The following is a 21,993-nucleotide window of genomic DNA, read 5'->3' as shown; positions in this document are numbered from 1 at the left end:
ATCATAGCCATTGAAAGCACACTAACATCGGGCAATGGGGGTCATTCAGACCTGCTCGCGAGCGCAGGACGCTCGCAAGCGGGTCGATGTTCCCCCACTGAAGATTGGCTCGACGGAGGGAGCTCCATCGTGCGCATGCGCGAGACCCGGCGAGCGATGGGCTCTCCATCGCTCCGGGTCTCGCACCAAAGGGGGCGTGCTGTCGATGTTGATTGACAGCACACCCCCTTTGGTGGGGTGCCGGGGGCGTGCCTGCCAGACTGAGGCGTTCCCATGTGAACGCCTACCGTCTGAAGCCGGCCCCACTGACATCACTTGTGATGTCAGTGGGAGTGATTTTGGCTCTGATGGAGCCAAAATCACTCCAGGGCTTGCGGCAGCGAGACCCTACCGCAGGGTCTCCGTCGCAAGCCCAATGGTCGCGATGGTGAAGGACCACCCACAGCTATGCGAGCGGCCCTGAAGGCCGCTCCATTTTCATGGTGGAGGGCCCTGATTCAGAGCAAGCGCTCTGGTCAGAGCGTTCGGCTCTGAATCAGGCCCAATGTTCCCGAGACAGGCCACATATGCAAATGTATTCCTTTATTTCTCTTTCATTGATCACCATTGTCATGGGTGTAGAAAGTATATATATATTCAATGCATACACTGCCAGATGCAGCTGACCAATAAACGTATCAGTCGGACATGTTGGAAGATTTCACATGACCGTCCGTCCTATCACTGCTGATCAGTAACGGTCATACACTGAGCAATTATGGGCCCGATCCGCAGATCCTATAATTTTATAATGTATGCCCAGCTTAAGCAAACACATATTTAAAGACACACAACTTGTCACCAGCAGGCAATGGTTCTTTTCAGAATATATTACTGGCACTCAACCTTGATAAATAGCTTTCCATGTATCAAGCCAACATCAATGAGAACCTACAATTAGATCAATCCGCTTTACAATTAAATGCACATTTATGAGCAGCAGTCAATCAATTATATAAATCTAGACATCAGCATGATCAATCGACACGATGTTCCTTGCACATCTACTAAACACACGTCGGCGCATCTCTAATGCAAAGTAAAGGCATACTGTTTAGGACGGGAATGTGCAGTTTAAAAGTGATTTGCCACACAAGGTTTTCATAGTGTAATGCGCAGAAATAATAATATTCAATAAAACTGCTTAAAATAAGGTCAGTTAAAAAAAACTAGTGTGCCATCACATGGGCGCTGAGCAGGATGGTTGCTCGGCTTTTGTGGTGGCCAAAACTGCGAATTTAGCCTAACTGTTGTCTGCATTCAGCGGCTCTAATAATCTGGCATTCCGACACCGAAGCCACAAAATTATCTCCCAGGATTGGCACATGTTTATGACAGCATACACAAACATATACTTCAATTCCACACATTACATTAACTGGACACTTCCATTCCCATGCATTTATTGGACATACTAAATAAGACTACAGAACAAACTTATATTAATTGGGAATTCCACATTTAAAATTCATAATAGAATGGAAATGATCAATATCAAATTGTATAACACAGTGAGGGAAAACCTGCCCAGTTACTATGCAGGCCTCAGTATTCCTTACCCTATTACCAACTTTCATATCATTTTATGCATTACTTTCTGCCTAACTGAGGCAGCCACCAGCAGTTCTGCAGCCCTGTACTGTAGGTGGCTATAAATCTAGCAGCAGGATGAATCGCACACAGAGAAGTGTTACCTAGGCTAATTAAGTGGGCAGAGTATAAATACAAAATAAAAGGAGGTTCTGCATTTTCCAAAACAGTTTCAAGTCAGAAGTAACTGAACTTTCACATCTATGCATCCAATGGCGACACACACACACACACACACACAAAAAAAGTAGAATGGACACAATGTTAATGTTCATACAGAGGAGGTTGAAGCACTCAAAAGAAATAAATGATATAACCAGAAGTCTGAGATTTAGCAAAGGATGGGGCTCCACATATTAAAGATGGGTTGGGTACGGGATGCCGGTACTTGGACTCCCGGCGGTCAGAATCCCGACCAGGTTAGAATGCAGTCGCCCCCAGGTAAGTACACCTAACCCTACCCCTAATCCTCCCCGCAGCTTAAACCTAACCTCCTCCCCCTAGTGCCTAAACCTAACCTCCCCCCCCCCCCCAGAACCTATTCCTAACCCTCCCCGTAGTGTCTAACCCTAACCTCTTATCCTAATCCCAGTAATTCCGGCAGTCGGGATGCCGGAGCAGCTATTCTGATGTCGGCATTCTGACCACCAGAATCCCCGCGGTAGTCATTTTAACTGCATCCCATTGTAAATGTCTAGGGCTCACATAACATGATAAGTCCATGTATCGGCGATGTGATGTAGTGGTACGGGAAGTACATGCAAGAGAGTTACAGGAAACAAAAAAGCAAGAAATACTGCTTAAAATAAAAATATATTTAACGAAAAAATACTTGGAAAATACAACATAAGACTAAAATAACCCACTTTTTTTTTTTAAATAGTGGCAATGACGTATAAGCTACTAATCAGATACATTTTCCATTTCAACTGGAATATTCTGTACATTTTACAGGGTAATTAACAATCTGTTTATAAAAGTGGCAGAAAAGTGATGTTTAATAGCCAATTTTAGTCATAGGTGATGATCTGGTACCTTCCGTAGTACATGTTTGTGTGTTACTTAGACATGTCATATTACTAATGTATATCTATATTAAACACTGTACAGGCATGGCCAAAAGTTTTCAGAAAGACACAAGTATTGGTTTTCAAAGTCTGCTGCTTCAGTTATTATGACGGCAAATTTGCATATACTCCAGATTGTCATGAAGAGTGATCAGATGAATTGCAATTAATTGCAAAGTCTCTCTGTGCCATGACAATGAACTTAGGGGGCCATTCAGACCCACTCGCGAGCGGCAGTACGCTCGCAAGTGGGTCGATGTTTCCCACTGCGCATGCGCATGACGGAGGGAGCTCCGTCGTGCGCATGCGCGAGACCCAGCGAGCGAAGGGCTTTCCATCGCTCCGGGTCTCGCACCAAAGGGGGCGTGCTGTCGATGTTGATTGACAGCACGCCCCCTTTGGTGGGCGTGCCTGCCAGACGGAGGCGTTCCCATGGGAACGCCTACCGTCTGAAGCCGGCCCCACTGACATCACTAGTGATGTCAGTGGGAGTGATTTTGGCTCTGATAGAGCCAAAATCACTCCAGGGCTTGTGGTTGAGAAACCCAACCACAGGGTTTCACTCGCAAGTCCGATGGTCGCGATGGTCAAGACCATCGCGACCATCTTGTTGGACGCTCGTATATGCTGTGGGTGGTGACCTACAGCTAAACGAGCGTCCAGGAGGACGCTCCATTTTAATGGAGGGCCCTGATTCAGAGCGAGCGCTCTGGTCAGAGCGTCCGGCTCTGAATCAGGGCCTTAATCCCCAAAACAACATTTCCACTGAATTTCAGCACTGCCACAAAAGGACCAGCTGACATCATGTCAGTGATTCTCTCGTTAACACAGGCAAGAGTGTTGATGAGGACAAGCCTGGAGATCACTCTGTCATGCTGATTGAGTTAGAACAGCAGAAGTGGAGCTTGAAATCATTGTTCTTCCTCTGCACATGTTTCCTTGCAGGTAACCATGGTTAACAGTCATCATTGCTGTGCACAAAAAGGGCTTCACAGGCAAGGATATAGCTGCTAGTAAGATTGCACCTAAATCAACCATTTATCAGATCATCAAGAACTTCAAGGAGAGAGGTTCAATAGTTGTGAAGGCGGCTTCAGGGCACCCAAGAACGTCCAGAAAGCGACAGGACCATCTCCTAAAGTTGATTCAGCTGCAGGATCGGGACACCACCAGTGCAGCGCTTGCTCAGGAATGGCAGATGGCAGGTGTGAGGGCATCTTCACGCACAGTGAGGCGAAGAAATTTGGAAGATGGCCTGGAGTCAAGAAGGGCAGCAAAGAAGCCACCTCTCCAGGAAAACCCATCAGGGACAGACTGATATTCTGCAAAAGGTACAGTGATTGGACTGCTGAGGACTGGGGTAAAGTTATTTTCTCTAATGAATCCCCTTTCAGATTGTTTGGGGCATCTGGAAAAATGCTTGTCCGGAGAAGGAAAGGTGAGCGCTATCATCAGTCTTGTGTGATGCCAACAGTAAAGCATACTGAGACCATTCATTTGTGGGGTTGCAAATTCTTCCAACCATCCAAGAACAGTTTGGTGCCGAACAATACCTTTTCCAGCATGATGGAGCACCTTGCCATAAGGCAAAAGTGATAACCAAGTGGCTCGGGAAACAAAACATCAACATTTTGGGTCCATGGCCAGGAAACTCCCCAGACCTTAATTCCATTGAAAACTGGTTGTCAATCCTCAAGAGGCGGGTGGACAAACAAAAACCCACAAATTCTGACAAACTCCAAGCATTGATTAGGCAAGAATGGGCGGCCATCAGTCAGTATGTGGCCCAGAAGTTGATTGACAGCATGACAGGACGAATTGCAGAGGTCTTGAGAAAGAAGGGTCAACACTACAAATATTGACTCTTTGCATAAACATAATGTAATTGTCAATAAAAGCCTTTGACACTTATGAAATGCTTGTAATTTTACTTCAGTATACCACAGAAACATCTGACAAAAAGGTCTAAAAACACTGAAGCTGCAAACTTTGTGAAAACCAATACTTGTATCAGTCTCAAAACTTTTGGCCATGGCTGTACAGTAATATTTGTTCTAGATAATTCAGATGCATATGCTATATTATATACAGCTATCATAATGTATATCTGCACAAATACTACAGAGCCATTTAATGTCCTATAGAATACTTAAGTGACGTGATATATATATATATATATATATATATATATATATATATATATATATATGTATGTATAAACTTCCATAAATATCAGTACAGTGAGTTGCATTTTCATTTAATGGTTAATTGTATGAACAGCCTACATCTGGCAGTATTACATGGTAACATTTTAAAGATGGAAGTGCAGCCACTAGGTGGAGCATTTCCTGTACTGAGAAATATCACACCCGTGTTGTACCAAGATGACTATAAATTTTCTCTATATAGAAGCCTCCCTCATATATCCTCAGATTACAAAGCAACAAAAAGTGTCATAATAGATTTTTCAACTTTTTCTAAAGCAGTCTCCTCTCATCCCTTAGCACTGATGCCAGTAACAAATTAAATAGAGCTATAAGCATGGAATAAAACATAGAAATTAATTAAGCAAAATAACCATTACGGTCTCTGATCATGTATTTCAGGGCTGAGACACCATGAGAAAGGCATTTTTCACTATTACGTCCACCCTCATCTTCCATGATGCAACATATAAGTGACATACATGCAAGGCTGACCAGAACAAAGAAGGTCCTAGATCACGGCTGTTCTTACCCCAGATATAAGAAACACCTTACAGAAGTCCAGCACAGGCAGTATCTGTAAGAAGCTTGCTGCTTCCAGTGTGTCTTGAAGATTATCCATATTCAGGGAAAGTTTTGCAGTGTAAATGAAATCAATAATTTTCTTTAATCCAATTTTGTTCACGCCATGTAATTTAATGCACATTAAGTCTTGTTCCTTCATTCCACCTAGACGAGAAAAAAAAAAAAAATCAGACTACATTTTAATTATCCTTAAAATGTGCACATTGTAAGTAAAACGTAATGCATTAAGAGCCTTTGTCCACAGCAGACACCTGACTATATGCACATGGTGTTAAAACGAAATTCTACTTTTAATTACTCCGGGCTTAAAATGTTACATGCGATGTTCTTCTGTATAGATCATATTCACAGTTTGCAGATGTGGAAGGCAAGAATTATGCAGCTACATATATCACAATAAAACCACAAGTAGGAATGTTAGCGGTTCTAAAGCTTCAATTTTTCTCCAATGTTCAGGATACACTTTCCATAACAAGCATTATCAATTTATTAGGAAATCCAAAATTTCAGCCCGACGCCAGAGGGAGACATTCAATACACTGCTGGGAGAAGGCAGCTGCCATACATAACAACTTTGTCACCCACACAGGATGACCTACAAAGCACCAGTGGATGTGAAGAAGAGTTGAGTAGCACTGCTGCAGCACTTCTTTGGCTATTGTTAATAAGAAAATGCACTTCCTCAACTACTTCAGCACGTTATACTCTAAATATACAGGACCTATTGAGGTATACTTTTTGGAACACTGGTCATGGGACATACATTGCGGGATTATAGTGTCAATGCTCTATGGAGCGCTATCACCACGTTGGATCTTATTAGAGGGCACTGCTTCAAGACCACCCGGAGATCCCACAGGCTGGTAACGAACAATAGAGTTTTCCCCTATTTGGTCTGTGGAATATTAACTTCTCTGCCACACCCATTGACTTCTCCAATTCTAACTAACGAACAGTTGAACTGAGATTAACACATTATATATATATAAAAGTCATTATTGTATCTTTTTTTCCTTGAATGTTAGTATATGTACTTGTGTATTGTATGTTTTCATTTTGTTTTTAGTTTGGGTAATTTACAAAACCATTACACTTGAGTTTACTTCTGGTGGAAACATTGTTCACATAGTAACATAACTACAGTATGCCTATGATAGGCGCCAGAGAATTATTGATGGTCGGTTTTGTTATATGTATAGCATTTGTCTATAACAGTGTGTCAGATATTTGTAGGTATTTTGGAATAAATAGAAGTGTGTGTGTGTGTGTGTTGGACAACTGAAGCATTGAGTAGATGGCATAGTTCAAGGTACATTTAGAAAAGGCCCCAGGTATAAGACCAATTTCCTTCTTTTTATCGAATTCCCGGCGTGTAATGTTTTCTTTTTGTTTCGCTAAAATCCTAGTCAGGAATACTGTGAGAGAAGTAAGTGTGTGTTATGGCGGGGCATTATTCAGCTTCCATCTGAGCTTGGCAATCAGCACAGCAGACGATTACACAATAATATATCACCTGTAAACATGGCTTTGAAGTAATCACTTGAAGAAGCCATCATCGCTCTGTGAACCGGAAAGATTTCATCCCCATCACCTGGTATTAGAGTAACATCACAAAGCAAGCCTTCTATTCTTAACTGGTCAAAGCCCTACAAATCAGCACAAAAGGGGAAAGAGAATGTCAAAGCCAGGTCCAAGCACTCATCTGTCCCAGGAATAGCAATCATCAGCATCACTCTGGAAAATCTAATCTCACCATATAAACCATGTCTGATTTTCAATGTGAGTCCTGATCTGCAGGCTGACTCAGGAAGGATGTTACACATCAATAGAGCTCTGTTGGTGGCCCAAGTGTTTTTTCACTTTTTTAAATTTTTTTCATTTCAAGATAATTAGATGTTGGAAGAGCACAAAAATATCCAACCAACTACAGCAACTGTGTGCCAGCAAAGTAACAATATATGTCTTGCATAATTTGCCTGCATTTAAATATTCCAGTGCACCAATTATAACTAATTTCCCAAACCACTTTTATTTGCAGAGCATTTAAGGAACTTATTAATTAAACAGGGAAGGGGGGCAGGGAGTTTATACAGATGTGTCCTCATTCACCTAGATTGGCGTGATTTATGCTAGGTACACAATACACAAAATATCGACCGGAACAAATCAGAACGACCATCATTTAGAGTTTTCCCTAAAAACCACTCAATTCATCGTACAATGAATTGGGTGGTTGCATCTTCCCATCGATCATATGCCACACACAATGCGGTATAGATAGAATAGACATGTATTGACATATTGCATTGTCATACAGCGAATTGCGCATTGTGTATGGCAATGTGATTTATCATTACATCGCCTGGTCATCCAGGTGTGTACCCAGCTTTAGACGATCCACCACAGGGGGCAAATCATACTTTTTTGACAAACTTTTTGGCATTATTGGTATAATAGTCGCAAATAAAGTTAATCACAGTGTACCAGGGACACTGTATAAGGGACAACAGATTAGTACTTTTGCGGCAAAGGAATTGGTATAAAGTTGCAGATTAAGCATAATGATACAGGCAGGCGGTGTGGCCTCTTATACTGGAACTCTTCTACCCAGGTTTGCAATTTAGTCACACAGAAGTACCTGAAATGCCAGCCCCAGTGATCAGTGGACCCTTGCACTGTACTTATTTTGCATTAGTCATGCATACAAATTGCATATTTAAAAAAAAAAAAATAAGCTTGGCGTAAAGTCCATTGTGTGCCAAAGGGGTATATTTGGCGCAATCTGAGCAAAGGTAGATGTGGACACATCTGTATTTGTGATTTAATGGCATTTTGCAAAGACTTTCCCACCTGAGATAGATAAATTAAACTTGCCTGGGTCCCTGTTGGGAAAGTGACAGCTAGAATAATCTAAGTAGCACACATTGGCATTTAGGCAGGAATCTACTGGGCGTCACTTTCATGGGTAAAGCTTTCTAGACTAAAAGGTTTGATTTCTTCAGCATTTAGAAACATTTCTTCCCTAACACAGGAGGTCGTAATGACATTTTTGAAAAAAGTGCCTTAAAAACATACAAGGGCACAAAGTGTTATTAAAAACTGCAATTTAGTACAAGTATCACAAAAAAATAAAAAAAATCAGAAGTTAAGGTTATTCATATATCAATAAATTTTATCTGCACAGAAAAACCATAAATCTAAGAAAACATACAAGTGTACACAATAATAAAATAGAATATAAAAGGAAAGCAACATGTACTATAAGGATCGAACACCTTATCGACTTTATACCAACTCTCATCCACAACTATTCGCATTTCATGCATAAATAAATGCATGAAAAGCACTTTAAAAATAGTACCAATAAGACAATGACTGCAATCTAATCTTCCTAGCCAAAGCCCTGGGAGTTGCTACACGCAGCAGTTATTCCTGAAGCTCTGCCAGGCCTGTAACACAGAACCGTCAAATCAATAAAGCTCACCATCTATACAGGCAGGCGTGTAAGAGAGGGTTGTGGATTAATAAATCTACAGTAAAAAGGTCGACAATGTCTAGGTAGACATCAGATGCTAGACAGACAAAAGGTTGACAGGTACAAATAGTCGACATGAACAAAGGGTCAACTTTTTTTTTCCTAGCCCTAAGCTTCAATTTAACCCTAACCCTTCTCCTTGATGCCTAAACCCCAACCCTCCCTCCAGGTGCCTAACCCTAACCGTCGGGGTAGGTGTCTGAACCTAACCGTCCCTTCTAGTGCCTAACCCTTCGGGAAAGGCCTAACCCTAACAAAAAAAGTACACGCGTCGACCATTTTTGTGTCGACCATTTGTCTGTCTAACATCTGGTGTCTACCTAGATATTGTCGACCTTTTTACTGTAGGTCTATCAACGGGATACCGTAAGAGAGGATTTTGGTATAACGGACAGACAGGAATTAGATAGACGATGTCTAGATAGACAACAGATGTTAGGCAATAGGTCATCAGGGACAAAAGGTCGACACTATAAAGGTAGACAATGTAAAGGTCGGCACGGTCAAAAGGTCAACAAGGTTTTTTTGTTTTCTAACCTTAATCTTCACCCTAACCGTCCCTTCTAGTGACTAACCCTAACCCTCTGGTAAGTGCCAAACCCTAAAAAAAAAAAAAGTGTAGACCATTTTTGTGCCTACTTTTTGTACACCTGTCTAACATCTGTTGTCTATCTAGACACTGTCTACCTTTTTACTATTTACTGAAACTTGAGAGAGGGGGCCAATCACAAGCTCGCTTTTAGTCCAGGGCTGTCAGATAGTCTGAGGGCTCCACAAAAAACAGATGCATGGGTTTCTGGTTGGAGGGCGGCAGTGCAGCTTTAACAATATAAAACAAATGTACAATTTCTCGTGTGTCAAATGTCCACTACCAGTAAAGTAGATTGCGCTGGTAATATATTCTTTAGCCAGTTTCCCAACAAGGGTTTGTGAATGGCTGGTCAAGCAGAAGATCTTTCATTAATCATCATCACTTTAAAATTTAGCCTCACAAATGGATGGGCCACACAAACAGACCTCAAGGACACCAATTGTGCCATTCGACAACAAGGTTTACCATCCAGAACAATAACAAAGTATGTCCAATGGGACCCCCACACATTGGGCCAGATTCAGAGAAGTACGCTGTAGCACAGCTGCTGTGTCTTTGTACGCAGCGGCTGTTCTACATTATACTCCCGCCCCCAAACAGATGCAGCATTTCAATCATGCAGCAGGTTAGGAGGCACTGCGAACGTCATCGCAGACACCGATCTGCACATGAGCAGTACAGACCCTGTGCATGCACAGATTGCAAAACATTGTAGTTGTACGTAAATCATTGGGTTTGCATACAACTCTGAATCAGGCCCATTGTCTATAACGTCCAAATTGGCCAACAAAATTGATCTTTGTTGGCACCTCATAAATTATATTTTATTTAAACGTTACACACAATTCCATTACTATTCAATACCGGCCTTCAATAGACTGGAAGACTAAATGAACACTTAATTTGCACCAATGATTATATCAACCACATTATAATTCCTTTAAGTAAAGGATCCATGTTCATGTAGTTTGTGATCAGTTCGTAAATCTGTTAGAAAACTATAAATATAGGTCTCCTACCTGTAACACCACTGAACTGTGAGTATTGCTAGTGAAAAAGCGAGTGGTGCCCGTCTTTGAAGACTGGAGGTGAGCAGACACACCCATATCGGTGTTCCCAAGAGAGACTTTCAGGTGAGGGTCCTCCTCTTCTACCAAAGATCTGAAATAAAACGGTAACCAGACTAAATCTTTTAACAGTTTAATTAGCAATCAAGAAGGACTGGTAAAACCCTTCCTTTCACCAAAATAACTAAAAAAAAAAAATCTACTTATATTATAACATTACTGTTTACAATTCATAGTTACATTAATACAAGGTGGTATAATTTGTTTATGCAAATAATAATACATCGATATATAACAAATGGCTTAGACTAGCTATAGCCCAAAACACAATGTTATAAAGAAAATGTGAATAATGTATACTGGGACTATTAATACAGTCCCACAATCTTTCTGTAAAATGGGGAAGGTACATACAAAAAACTCAGTGTATTCAATCACCAACAGGGAGGAGGGCTCATATTGTCACTAAAAAGATGTTTAAATAAAATATATATTTGGTATATGCAGATATATATTTTCATTCTACATACAAACATACATGCAAAACAAACCCATTCCCTTGGTTATCTACAATAGTAGTTACATAGATATAATTCATCAATGCTGCCTGTAAAATAGAGAGGAATGTTTGACGTACCATTTAAAAAATGTAATGCATACTAGTAATATAGACAAATGGGAACAAAATATGAATACAAATGCTGCCTGTTAACGTGACTCTTTTTAGACGCCACAAATGCATACCTCATTTTGCACATTATAGGGATAATTCAATTAGCCGCAACAAAGCTATAACTTGTCGCACGTTATGTTATCAAAGTTTCGTTGCGGTATTTGCTCTATAATTCTTACTTTTATTTACCTGCGACAAGTGCAGGTAAAAAATAGGAAATCTACCTGTACCCCAAAAAAAGGCAAAGTGTTATAGGATAATAGTACAGAAGTGTATTAATGGCAATAATAAAAGTTTTTGGGGTTCTTAAATATGATTTTTTTTTTTTCAAAAACAGTCAAATGTTAGAAAGTAAATTTTTGGGGGCAAAATACATGTTCTACTTAAATTGGGGATGCATAAAATGCCTATAAGCATATATTTAGGTAATTTAAAGACAAATAAAAAACCCTTCGGACTGCGCAATAAGAATTTAGTCGCACAATAAGCCTTTTTTTGGCTAACTGAATCCCCCCCATGTCTAATTCAAATTCACAAAAAAAGTGTTAAATTTAATAAGATATTTTGCCAATGCAAAGTGCAGTCCCCTCCCTTAAAGAATGTAAGCTCTTTCGAGCAGGGCCCTCTACCCTCTTGTGCTTCTCTCTACTGTAATTTATCTCTTACTCCCCACCAGGGCAACTAACACTTGGCTGCTTATGTGGACGTAAAGGTCGCTAATATAGCAATGTTTATTATCCATGTCCTGTATTGTATTGTAAGTCACTGGTTACCTATTTGTTTATGTACTTCTGTAAGGTGCTGCAGAACACTTGTGGCGCCATATAAATAAATGATAATAATAATCATAATAATAATAATAATATCACTTTTTCTCCCGGTTAAGTCATTTGCACTTTAATAACAGTGGACAAGCATTTGTTTTTTAAGTACTCATTTGGAAAAGTTCCTGAGATACATTTTTTGAACCAGATTACTACACAGGATTAAGATAAAGTGCCTCCCAACACAGGCTGAAAGGCCGATGTATAACAAGCCCTTAGGGGCTATATTTACGAGGCGTCGGCTTAACTTCGGGCTGGAGCTGAAAATTTAAGGCAACAGTAACCTTCCGTATAAAGCGTGCAACGTTTTACAAGGAATGTCAGTGCCACTTTAAATTTTTATCTCCAACCCACCAGTATTAGGCATAAATCCTGCAAAGTTTACCATACAGAACTGAGAAGCAGATTGAGAAGTGGTTTGATCAAAAACCTATATGGATTTCCTTAAAAAGCTCAATACATCACTATCCTGAAACAGTAGTGGCAGATAAATTATTGAACAAAATGCCAATATAAGCCAATTGAAGTACACTGTATATGTACAATTTAAGTAGATAACAGATAACGGTTTTGTGTAAACAATTTAATTGTGTTAAGTCCCTGATCAGCAGAAATGCTTCAACTTAAGACAAATTATTCTAAATGAAAAATATTCAGAATACAAAAAGGAATGTCCACAAAAATTATTCTTAAACTTTAGAATGCAGAGAATACCTTGCTCCAGAAGCCATGGATTAGGATCACAGAGCCAAATAGATTGAATATGGTGCAGCTAATGCACTCCGAAGGTAAATGTCAGACTGCAGAGTTTCATACAAGACAATCTGCTAACGTGGAGACATAAGGTGCTCAGGAAGCAGTTACTTCCTATGCATCTTCAGATGCACAAGATAAACCCATATGGTTACAGTATGGTTACAGAACACTACTTTTAGTTATTAACTATGAAAAGGTATTCTTCCTGGCAGAGCCAGAAATAAAATCATTATTCCTCTTCTACATCTTTGTCACATGGCAGACAACATGTATGTTACAAATTATATATTTTTGAGCTCAACACCAACAATATACTGAAAGAGAAACATTTGTATAGTGGTTAGTACTACCCAAGTTGGTCACTATACAAATAGAAATGCCTTATAAATATTTTAGAAATATATAAAAAATAAAAATATCTTTACTTTTATTTTGTATGTGGGAAAATGGTGTATTGAATAACACACCTATTAATGTAAGTTAGAGAAATAACAAAATAAACATATCCAGGAGCAATTGCTCCGTTGGGGCGCCCACAGCCACGGGTAAACATCTGCTCGCAGCCTCCTGAGGTGGCGAGCAGAAATGTGCGAGTAGTCGGGAGTTTGGCCTCCCAAAGCAGTACTTTAGACAGGTTTAGCGGCTTTGCACGGCTAAACCCAGTGCTGTCGGGCACGCACACGAACAACGATTCAATTGCTAAGTCAGGCGCCCAATATAGTTAAGGCGCCCTATAAAAGAACTCAATAGGCCCCTGAGTGTGTGTGAAAAAAAAAAAAAACCGATTACAAAACTACTTCGGCTGTTGCCAGTCATTGAAATGGTGCAGTTCTTTTGGAAGTCTGAACGCCTAGTGTAATCTATGTACTGTAAGGTACAAAGTATTGTGGTCTTAGTTTTTGTTATTGATGAAGTTTATTACATATCAAAATCCCAAACATGCCATATAACCATAATAACACAGAGAATCAGTAATCAGGCTAATTTAGTAGAGGTAGGTTTAAGTATGTAATGCTGGCTCCCCAAAATTGTACCACGTAATGATATCTCTCAATAGCTACAGATCTTCGTTAGCATCAATTGCCTGTGTAATTTATGAAACTGCGCTTATCTAATTGTATTGCTGATATGGAGAGTATATGTTCATTAACAAGTCATACACCTGGATTCGTATAGGTAGTTCTTGCAGTAGCTCCCCAAGCTTATGCCATATTTTAGCTCATCTAATATATCCTTATTCATCCTAAAAATAATTAAAACATGTAGTACACTTTTACACGGTGGTCTCCAATTCAAACACACCCCCAGGCCTGGAAAGTGTGCCCAAAGAGGGGGTTGGAATATTACTGTCCCAATTTTTCACACTCAGTTCTACTGCAGGTTCCACCACTCACATTTACATCTTTTGAAGCACATTCTATCAGGATTTTCACCCCATTCTCTCAGTGTGTTGCTGTTATCCATTGACCATCTGGGCCACACCACAATTTATTGAACATTTCTCTGCCTCGCACCCTCACTGCTTATCCTCTGACATTGCCATCATCATCATTATGGATTAAGTCAACAATCCCTTGTGCCTCTCCCAGTGGACTGACTCCTCTATTCATCAGGATGGCCACTGCCTTGATGTTGTATTTGATTTCATTAATACTCCTTTCCCTCTCTCAGATCACAGCTTGTCACCTGCATGCTCTCCTCCATTTAAGCTCAGCGTCACTGCGGTCTACCAATTCTCCTCACACTCACAGAAATATTAACACTATTAATTTTCAAAACCTTTCCACCTGCTCTCACCAATTTCTACATTCACTTCTCCCGAGACTGCTGTATCAGACAACCAAACACTAGAAATAACCCTCGATTAAGTGGCTCACCAACCACACTCCACGTAGACTTAAATGTCAAATATTGCATTCTACATCAATAAAGAAATCTACAAAAATTCTCAAGTAGAAGGTCAGAGGAGTAAATCTGTTCTCCAAGTAACTTCCTCACATATAAGACTATCTAAAGCTACATACACACAAAGATTTTCTGTCCAACCATCCAACTAGTTGATTTGTTGGAATGAAAATCTGGTAACGTATAGGAGTAAATGATGATCAGCAATTTGCTCCTAAATGCCAGAAAACAGATGAAAATGCTCGTCAGACAAGTTTGTTAAATGTTTGATCTAAACAATTTGTTCAAACAACAGTTTTTGTCCATTTTCCGGTGTTTGGGAGCAAATTGCTGATTGTCATTTGCTTTCATACCTTTCCAGATTTTCATTCCAACCAATCAACTAACTAGTTGGATGGTTGGACAGAAAATCTTTACATTTGTATGCAGCTTTAGCGTCCTGGACATTGCCAAACATATTTTCAAATTCTCATCTCTGCTTAAGATTCTAAACCCAAGTGAATTTTTAGCTAATTTAAAATCACTTCCAAACACACCCCCACCAACTACTGATTCAGTTCATAGGATCTTGCTTCCTACTTCAAGGACAAGACTGATCAGATCCAAAATTAAAAATGGTATGCTCTTCCTCAGCCAGTGACTTGATCAATTCGTTCCCTGAACCCTATGGCACCTTCTCTTCATTTGATCCCACAGATGAAGAATCTACAATCTTTTCATATTCCTGCTCTACCCCCTCTCCTTGATCCAATACCTTAACAAATCAGTAGAGCTCTGTCTCCTGTGCTCATCCCAACCTTATCTAAAATCTGTAATCTTTCCCACTGTACTAGTATCTGTCCATCATTATTCAAGCATGTAGCGTTCCCACTAAAGCATGGCGAATAACATCCCCACCCGCAGGCCGCCGTGTCCCGTGGTTGGGAAAAATTGTTGTGCATCGCTCACCGCCGGGGAATAGATGCCAGCATCTATTCACAGAGAGAGGAGAGCATGGGGGAAGCCCAGCATGTCCGTAAGTGCCAGACACCCCTCCCAAGAGTGATGAAAAGGCACACACTCTTTTCTCGTGACCACGCACGCTAGAGTTCCCTTTCTAGGTCTTTCACCCTGCCTGACACAAGGCCTAGAGTGAATACTAAGCATAAAGTAATTATTCCAATACTGAAAAAAAAAGCAGAATTCTGACCCAAACTGTCTCTCAAAGTACCATCCCATCTCTCAGCTCCCATGCTCCTCCAAGATACTTGCCTTCACCTGCCTCACACACTTTCATCACTCGCACAACTTATTGGACCCACTTCAGTCAGGCTTTCATTCCCAAAACTTCAGAGATAGCACTAACTAAGATAGTGAATGATTTGATGACTGCCAAGTCTAAAGGCAATTACTCATTTCTTATTCTTCTAGACCTCTCTGCTGTATAGGACACTGTTGACCAATCTCTTTTCATACAAACATTAAATTCCCTAGGTCTTCAGGACACAGCCCTATCCTGGTTCTCATCCCATTTATCAAATCACTCTTTCATCATTAGTTTCTCTGAAACCACCTCCTCTTTTGCTACTTCTATAGTGTTCATTCTAGAGGGCCAACATTCATTTCTTTGCTTATGTCAAACTATGTCCCAACCCAACCTCTCCACAGAAGATCTGCATCTCTCATCCACACGCATCACCTGCTCACATTCCAGATTATAGGACTTTTTTCGAGCTGCACCCACTCTGTGGAATGCCCTCCCACACATGACCTTCCTCTAGTCTCCAAATTTTCATGCATCCCTGAAAAATCACCTCTTTAGACAAGCTTATCAAATTCCAGAACCACCCTCATAGCCTCCATTAGCTACCCTACCCAATTATACCCCTTTTCCACTGCCCAAAAAACCCAGGTTATTACCCAGGTCAGACTGCAGTGGAAACTGCTCCCAAAAATATAACCCAGGTCAATTTACCCGGCAGTTCTACTCAGGTCTCAACCACGGTTGAACACGGGTAGGACGCGGATTACGTGGTAGTGAAAACGGACCCTACCCGAGTAACACTTCTAGATGGTGATTGGAGTTTCTGGGGCCCTTTTGTGACCTCAGGTTGGACGAGTGTTCAAAATCCCGGGTTGGACCTGGGATTTTGGTGGAAAAGGTTATTATTAGCTTCGACCTGTACAGTCCACACAACTTTATATATGGTCTCTTTCTTCACTTTCTCATCCTGCTGACCCCAGGTCAACATTCCTTTGTGTCTGGATCATACACCCTGCACCTCGGAAAACTAATTGGATCCATAAGCAATATGTAGCACTTGTGTATCAATGTCTATTTTCCTATAGATTGTAAACTTGTGAAAAGACCCTCTCACCTCATTACTCAGTCTTGTTTAATTACTGCTTGTTCCTAAAAGTAAAGCGCAGCAAAGTATGCTGACACTATATAAGTAACTACTAGTAAATAAATAATAGATGTAGTACAGTGTGTATCTGATTAAGATCATGATTTGATCATTCAGGATTATATAGTATTCCCCCGGTGTCATGGGTTCTATAGATTGTAAGCTTGCAGCCAGGGCCTTTCCTACCTATATATCTGTCTGTTATTACCCAGTTTTGTAATATAAATGTTTACAAAGGTAAAGTGCAACGGAATATGCTGCGCTATATAAGAAACTGTTAATAATAAAAAAATAAATAAATGGGTTGTTATTAGCCTCTTTAATGAACAGATAAAAGTAACCTGGTTACAGATATGATAGTTATGAACTTATTTTAATGTAAGCCAGTCACCATATATTTCATACTACTTTGTAGCGGCTGGGGATTTCTCATTCCAATCATCAGTCACTCTGTTGGGATCAAATACTTTTAAAAGTACAATAGTATTCAAGCACAGTGATGCTGAAGAGAAGGGGTACGCTATATAAATTGCTCCAGCAACTTAGAAGCCAGTAGTAAAATGGTTGTAAACAAAATTAACATGGAAAAGCAAACCAAATTAACATGGAAAAAAAAACAAAACGAAAAAAACTACAAGCCCATTTATTTTAATTATGCGCAGAAGACTTCTCCAAAGGCAAATCAGTCACACTTTACCATTCTGGCAGGAGAGCCAACCTTTCATACGTAGCATATCACAAAGTACTCTGGTCCTGCTACTAAATTTCCCCCCAAGAAAGCGTTAAAAAAAAATATATTTTCTATTTTATTTTTCTACAGCAACTCCAGTGACTACTTATTTGCTGTGGTATACACACATACCTACTAGGCATAACTACCTGTATAACACAGATTTTACATGACACAACAATATTCCTATATCTGGGGAATGGGTTTCAGAAAAGCTACACTTTAAGGGGGCAGACAGCTATTTAAAATTCATGCATTTGTTCTGCATTTCCAGAAAGAAAAACAAATGATTTATAACAAAAGCACACAATTCAGTATTTCCTAGAACATTTTGAATATTTACTTAGAAAGACACTAAATATAAGTGGAGAAAATGTGATTTATGTCATTTTCTAGTCCCTTTGTTAACTAGAAAATGATATGTAATGTCAGTACACTGGCCACTTTGAGGTGTTCACATAGAATTTGTGATGAGAGCTATACGCCCCAGCATTCTGCATGATAAAGAAAAGGGAAGGAACTAGCACAAACCACAGTAATGGTGCATACACACGATCAGATTTTTTTCTTCAGATATGGACGATAACGATTTAAAAATCGTTCAGTCGTTCATATCTGAAGGAAAATCGTTCATATCTGACATGCCTGAACGATGGACGATCAACGATGCGCGTTCCCGTTTGTCAGATAACGATATCTGACATCTGATGGGTTTGCAGTCAGACTTGGACGATTCCATTCATTTTAATGCAGTCAAAAATCGTTCAATCGTTCAAATCGTTCAGATCGTTCAAAACTTTGGACAAATCGTTCAAATCGTTCAATCGTTCATCTGACAAATCTGACAAGTCTGACAAGTCTGACCGTGTGTACGCTCCATAAGACAAGTGGACAGAAACTCACCGCGTTCATCAGTTTCCTAATGCATGCACTTGTGTGTTTCAGGTCTACAGCACACATTGGGGCAGATGTATTAAGCTCTGGAAAGTGATAAAGTGGAAAGTGATAAACGACCAATCAGCTACTAACGGTCATTTTCAAACACAGACTGTAACATGACAGTTAGGAGCTGATTGGCTGGTAGTTTATCTCCAATTTATCACTTTCCAGAGCTTAATACATCTGCCCTATTATTACCTAGATGTACAGAGAACCTTCAGTTTAAACTCAGGGGAATATTTACTAAAGTGTGGGTATTTAGAAGTGGAGATGTTGCCTGTAGCAACCAGATGCTAGCTATTATCTTCTAGATGGTGCTAGATAAATGTTAAGTAGAATCTGATTGGTTGCTTAGGGCAATATCTCCACTTCTAAAAACCCGCACCTTAGTAAATACACCCCCCAGCGTGTTACTCATTTGGCCCCCTTATTACCCCTCTTCAGTCTACATTAAGCCAGGAATACACTCGACGATATATTGACCGATTCAGCGGATCGAACGACATATCGTCCACATCGGCCAGTGTGTACCTGCTATGTCTCTGATGATGCGCGCTCCCGTGTGTCGTCAGCAACATACCACGTCCGACAGGCGATTTCGTCAGCCGGGGGCCATGCTGCCGAATGCCGTATGGCCCCCACTGTCGCTCCCGGCATTGGCAAGTGTGTATGCACTTGCCCATGCAGACACCCCCGCCTGGACTCGCTGCAGACGACATCGCGCTGGGTACACATCATTAAATGTGTACCCCTTGTTCTGTCTGTACCGCAACGTCTCATCATCTGTGCCCTTGTTTACTTACAGGTGTCTTTAAAAACAAAAAGTATTAACCTTGACTGAAGCTCATTTGTCAAAAGATTACCTGTATTCTGACTACAAACTAAACCAGCCTACATGTTCTGATGCACAGGCATCGGCACTGGAGTCTTCTCTAACTGGGTGTCGACACCGGTAGGTCGACATGGAAGGTGGTCAAAATGGCAAAAAGACAGTACAGAAGGTCGACATGGAAATTGTCGACTCTTTTTGTAACACTAATCTTCATTCTAACCCTTCCTTTGGTGCCTAATCCTAACCGCCTCCAGCAAATGTCTGTGCCTAACACAAAAAACAAGCGTCGGCCATGTTGGCTTTGTCGACCTTCTGTTATAACTTTTGCCATGTAGACCTTTCTATGTAAGCCTCTCTAGCTTACTGCTCCTGCACATTGGTGAATTTGATATTTTATGCAAATCAGGACATTAAGAGGAAGCTGTCTGAATATGCACAATGCACTGAAAGGGGTTCAATGCGGTTTATAGTACACAGAAAAATATATAAAACATAGAATTATACACAGTATTGGTCCTTTGAATGTGCTGCATTAGTGCCACTGCTCTACCAAATAATGTTATTAGTTACAGGTTAGTTGTACCCTCATCTCACATCAAAACTAACTTCTTACACAAACTACTGACTAAATATGCCATTGTGAAATGTACTTCTACTTTACTTCCGTAATGAATTTGACTGCAGTCGTAGGGGATCAAAATAAAAAAAAATTAGCAAAAATAGGTATGGATGGCCTATCTGCAGGTTGCACTCAATCCCTACAGACAAAAAAACTCCTTTAGGGTAGCATTGCCCTATTCTGCACACTGCCCTAACCCCACACTTTACTTTGTTCGTAAAGCAAGTTCTCCTAGTCCCTCCTCCAAGGCTTAGGACTACATATTTTTTTGCCACATACCATGGGCCAGTCATCAATCTACTGTCATTCCAATATTTAATCTATCAAAAATTGGGTGCATGACATGCCAGCTTTAATTGTCATAATGCATAAACATTTAACGTGGTCACTTATCTAAATAATACATATGAACACCAAAGCTACAACAAATTGCTTTACAAACTATATTGTACATAACATCATCCCATAACATTAGATTATGGCACAATACACATTAGGCCGCAATCGTGGCCTAATGTGTGATTACGTTTTATTTGATCCCTCACTCCACAGGTAGCGCCTCTAATACAAGAGAGATTTGGGAGAGAAGACAAATTCAATAGGCAATTTTATCAGTTTAAAATTAAAAACAAACTGTCCACGTTGTTGAAATTTTGAAAGAAATAGGCAAAAGATTATTGCTAAAAAAAAAAGTTTTGGAGGGAGTGGATTGGCCACAACAAAAAGGATTCTGTTCATATAATCATGTTTAAAATGTATCCATGTTCAGACTAATGTAAGTGCCTAGGTGAGTGAAGCTATAGAAATGGTTGTTCATTCACACTTATCTGAAAATAAGAAAAATGGAGCAATGAAAAGGAAAGGTGCACTACCATTTGGCACAGAGCTCACTGTTTAAGCAGAGTGAATGTGAATTTCCCTCCTGGGTTAAGAGACTAGGCTAGTCATTCATGGTCATCTACTCCTGACAAGAACATTTGTATGTAATCCATCAATTGCTCCAGTTAGGTAGTCAATCTTGTAGACTACAAAACAGATATTACAAAGACAGATTTTTGGCATATTAGCTGTGCTTGTATAAAAGCTGTACAGTCTTGTACAGCTAGATGTGGACACGTCATTAGAATCTAAGTGCATAAAAAACTCAGTCCATAGCTGGATCCGATTTTATTTACTGTACAAAAAGTAAAATGTAATCCTCAAATTTAGCTTAAAGTCTCTGAGTACACCAGTCCAAATAACATACAATGTGGTAACAGAGGAAATTGCAATGCAGTCAGAATCCTGACGATCAGAATCAATTACTGGAAATACCTGATGTAAGTGGTTGCGTATGGAGAAATTATACATGCATTTGAACTAATACATAAAAAAAGTGTATACATCTTAGTTTTATGAAGATGGTTGAATCAAGTTGGACAAATGCATAAACTGCCTGTTTCAAAATATACATTACATAGAGATTTCAATCTGTTTGTAGAAACCTTTTTTTTTTTTTTTAATTGTGAAGACAAGAAAAGGATTTTTCGAGTCATGTGTTTTTACTTTGACAGTCTGCATATTACAGCATTGGACCAATATCTTTTATAGGAGATCATCATGGCAGATAAATGTAGATAAATAAAAACAAAATGAGTAATGCTGGGTAC

General features: G+C 40.0%; 1 protein-coding gene across 5 annotated transcripts in view; it reads right to left on the bottom strand.

The window, feature by feature from the left end:
• The window catches only part of KLHL13 (kelch like family member 13), a 111,327-nt gene that overhangs the window by 38,171 nt on the left and 51,163 nt on the right, over positions 1–21,993 (bottom strand). For all 5 annotated transcript variants that reach the window (XM_088452993.1, XM_088452974.1, XM_088452980.1 and 2 more), the window contains 3 exons: positions 10,632–10,773; positions 6,999–7,131; positions 5,433–5,629 (listed from right to left, as the gene is read on the bottom strand). In XM_088452993.1, the coding sequence (XP_088309119.1) occupies positions 5,433–5,629; positions 6,999–7,131; positions 10,632–10,773 (472 nt within the window). The remainder of the gene's footprint in view (positions 1–5,432; positions 5,630–6,998; positions 7,132–10,631; positions 10,774–21,993) is intronic.

Source organism: Taudactylus pleione, unplaced genomic scaffold (assembly GCF_031769625.1).
Source record: "Taudactylus pleione unplaced genomic scaffold, aTauple2 ptg000039l, whole genome shotgun sequence".
Taxonomy (NCBI): Eukaryota; Metazoa; Chordata; class Amphibia; order Anura; family Myobatrachidae; genus Taudactylus; species Taudactylus pleione.
Note: the sequence above shows the minus strand (reverse complement) of the source record. Positions and strands in the feature narration are given on the sequence as shown.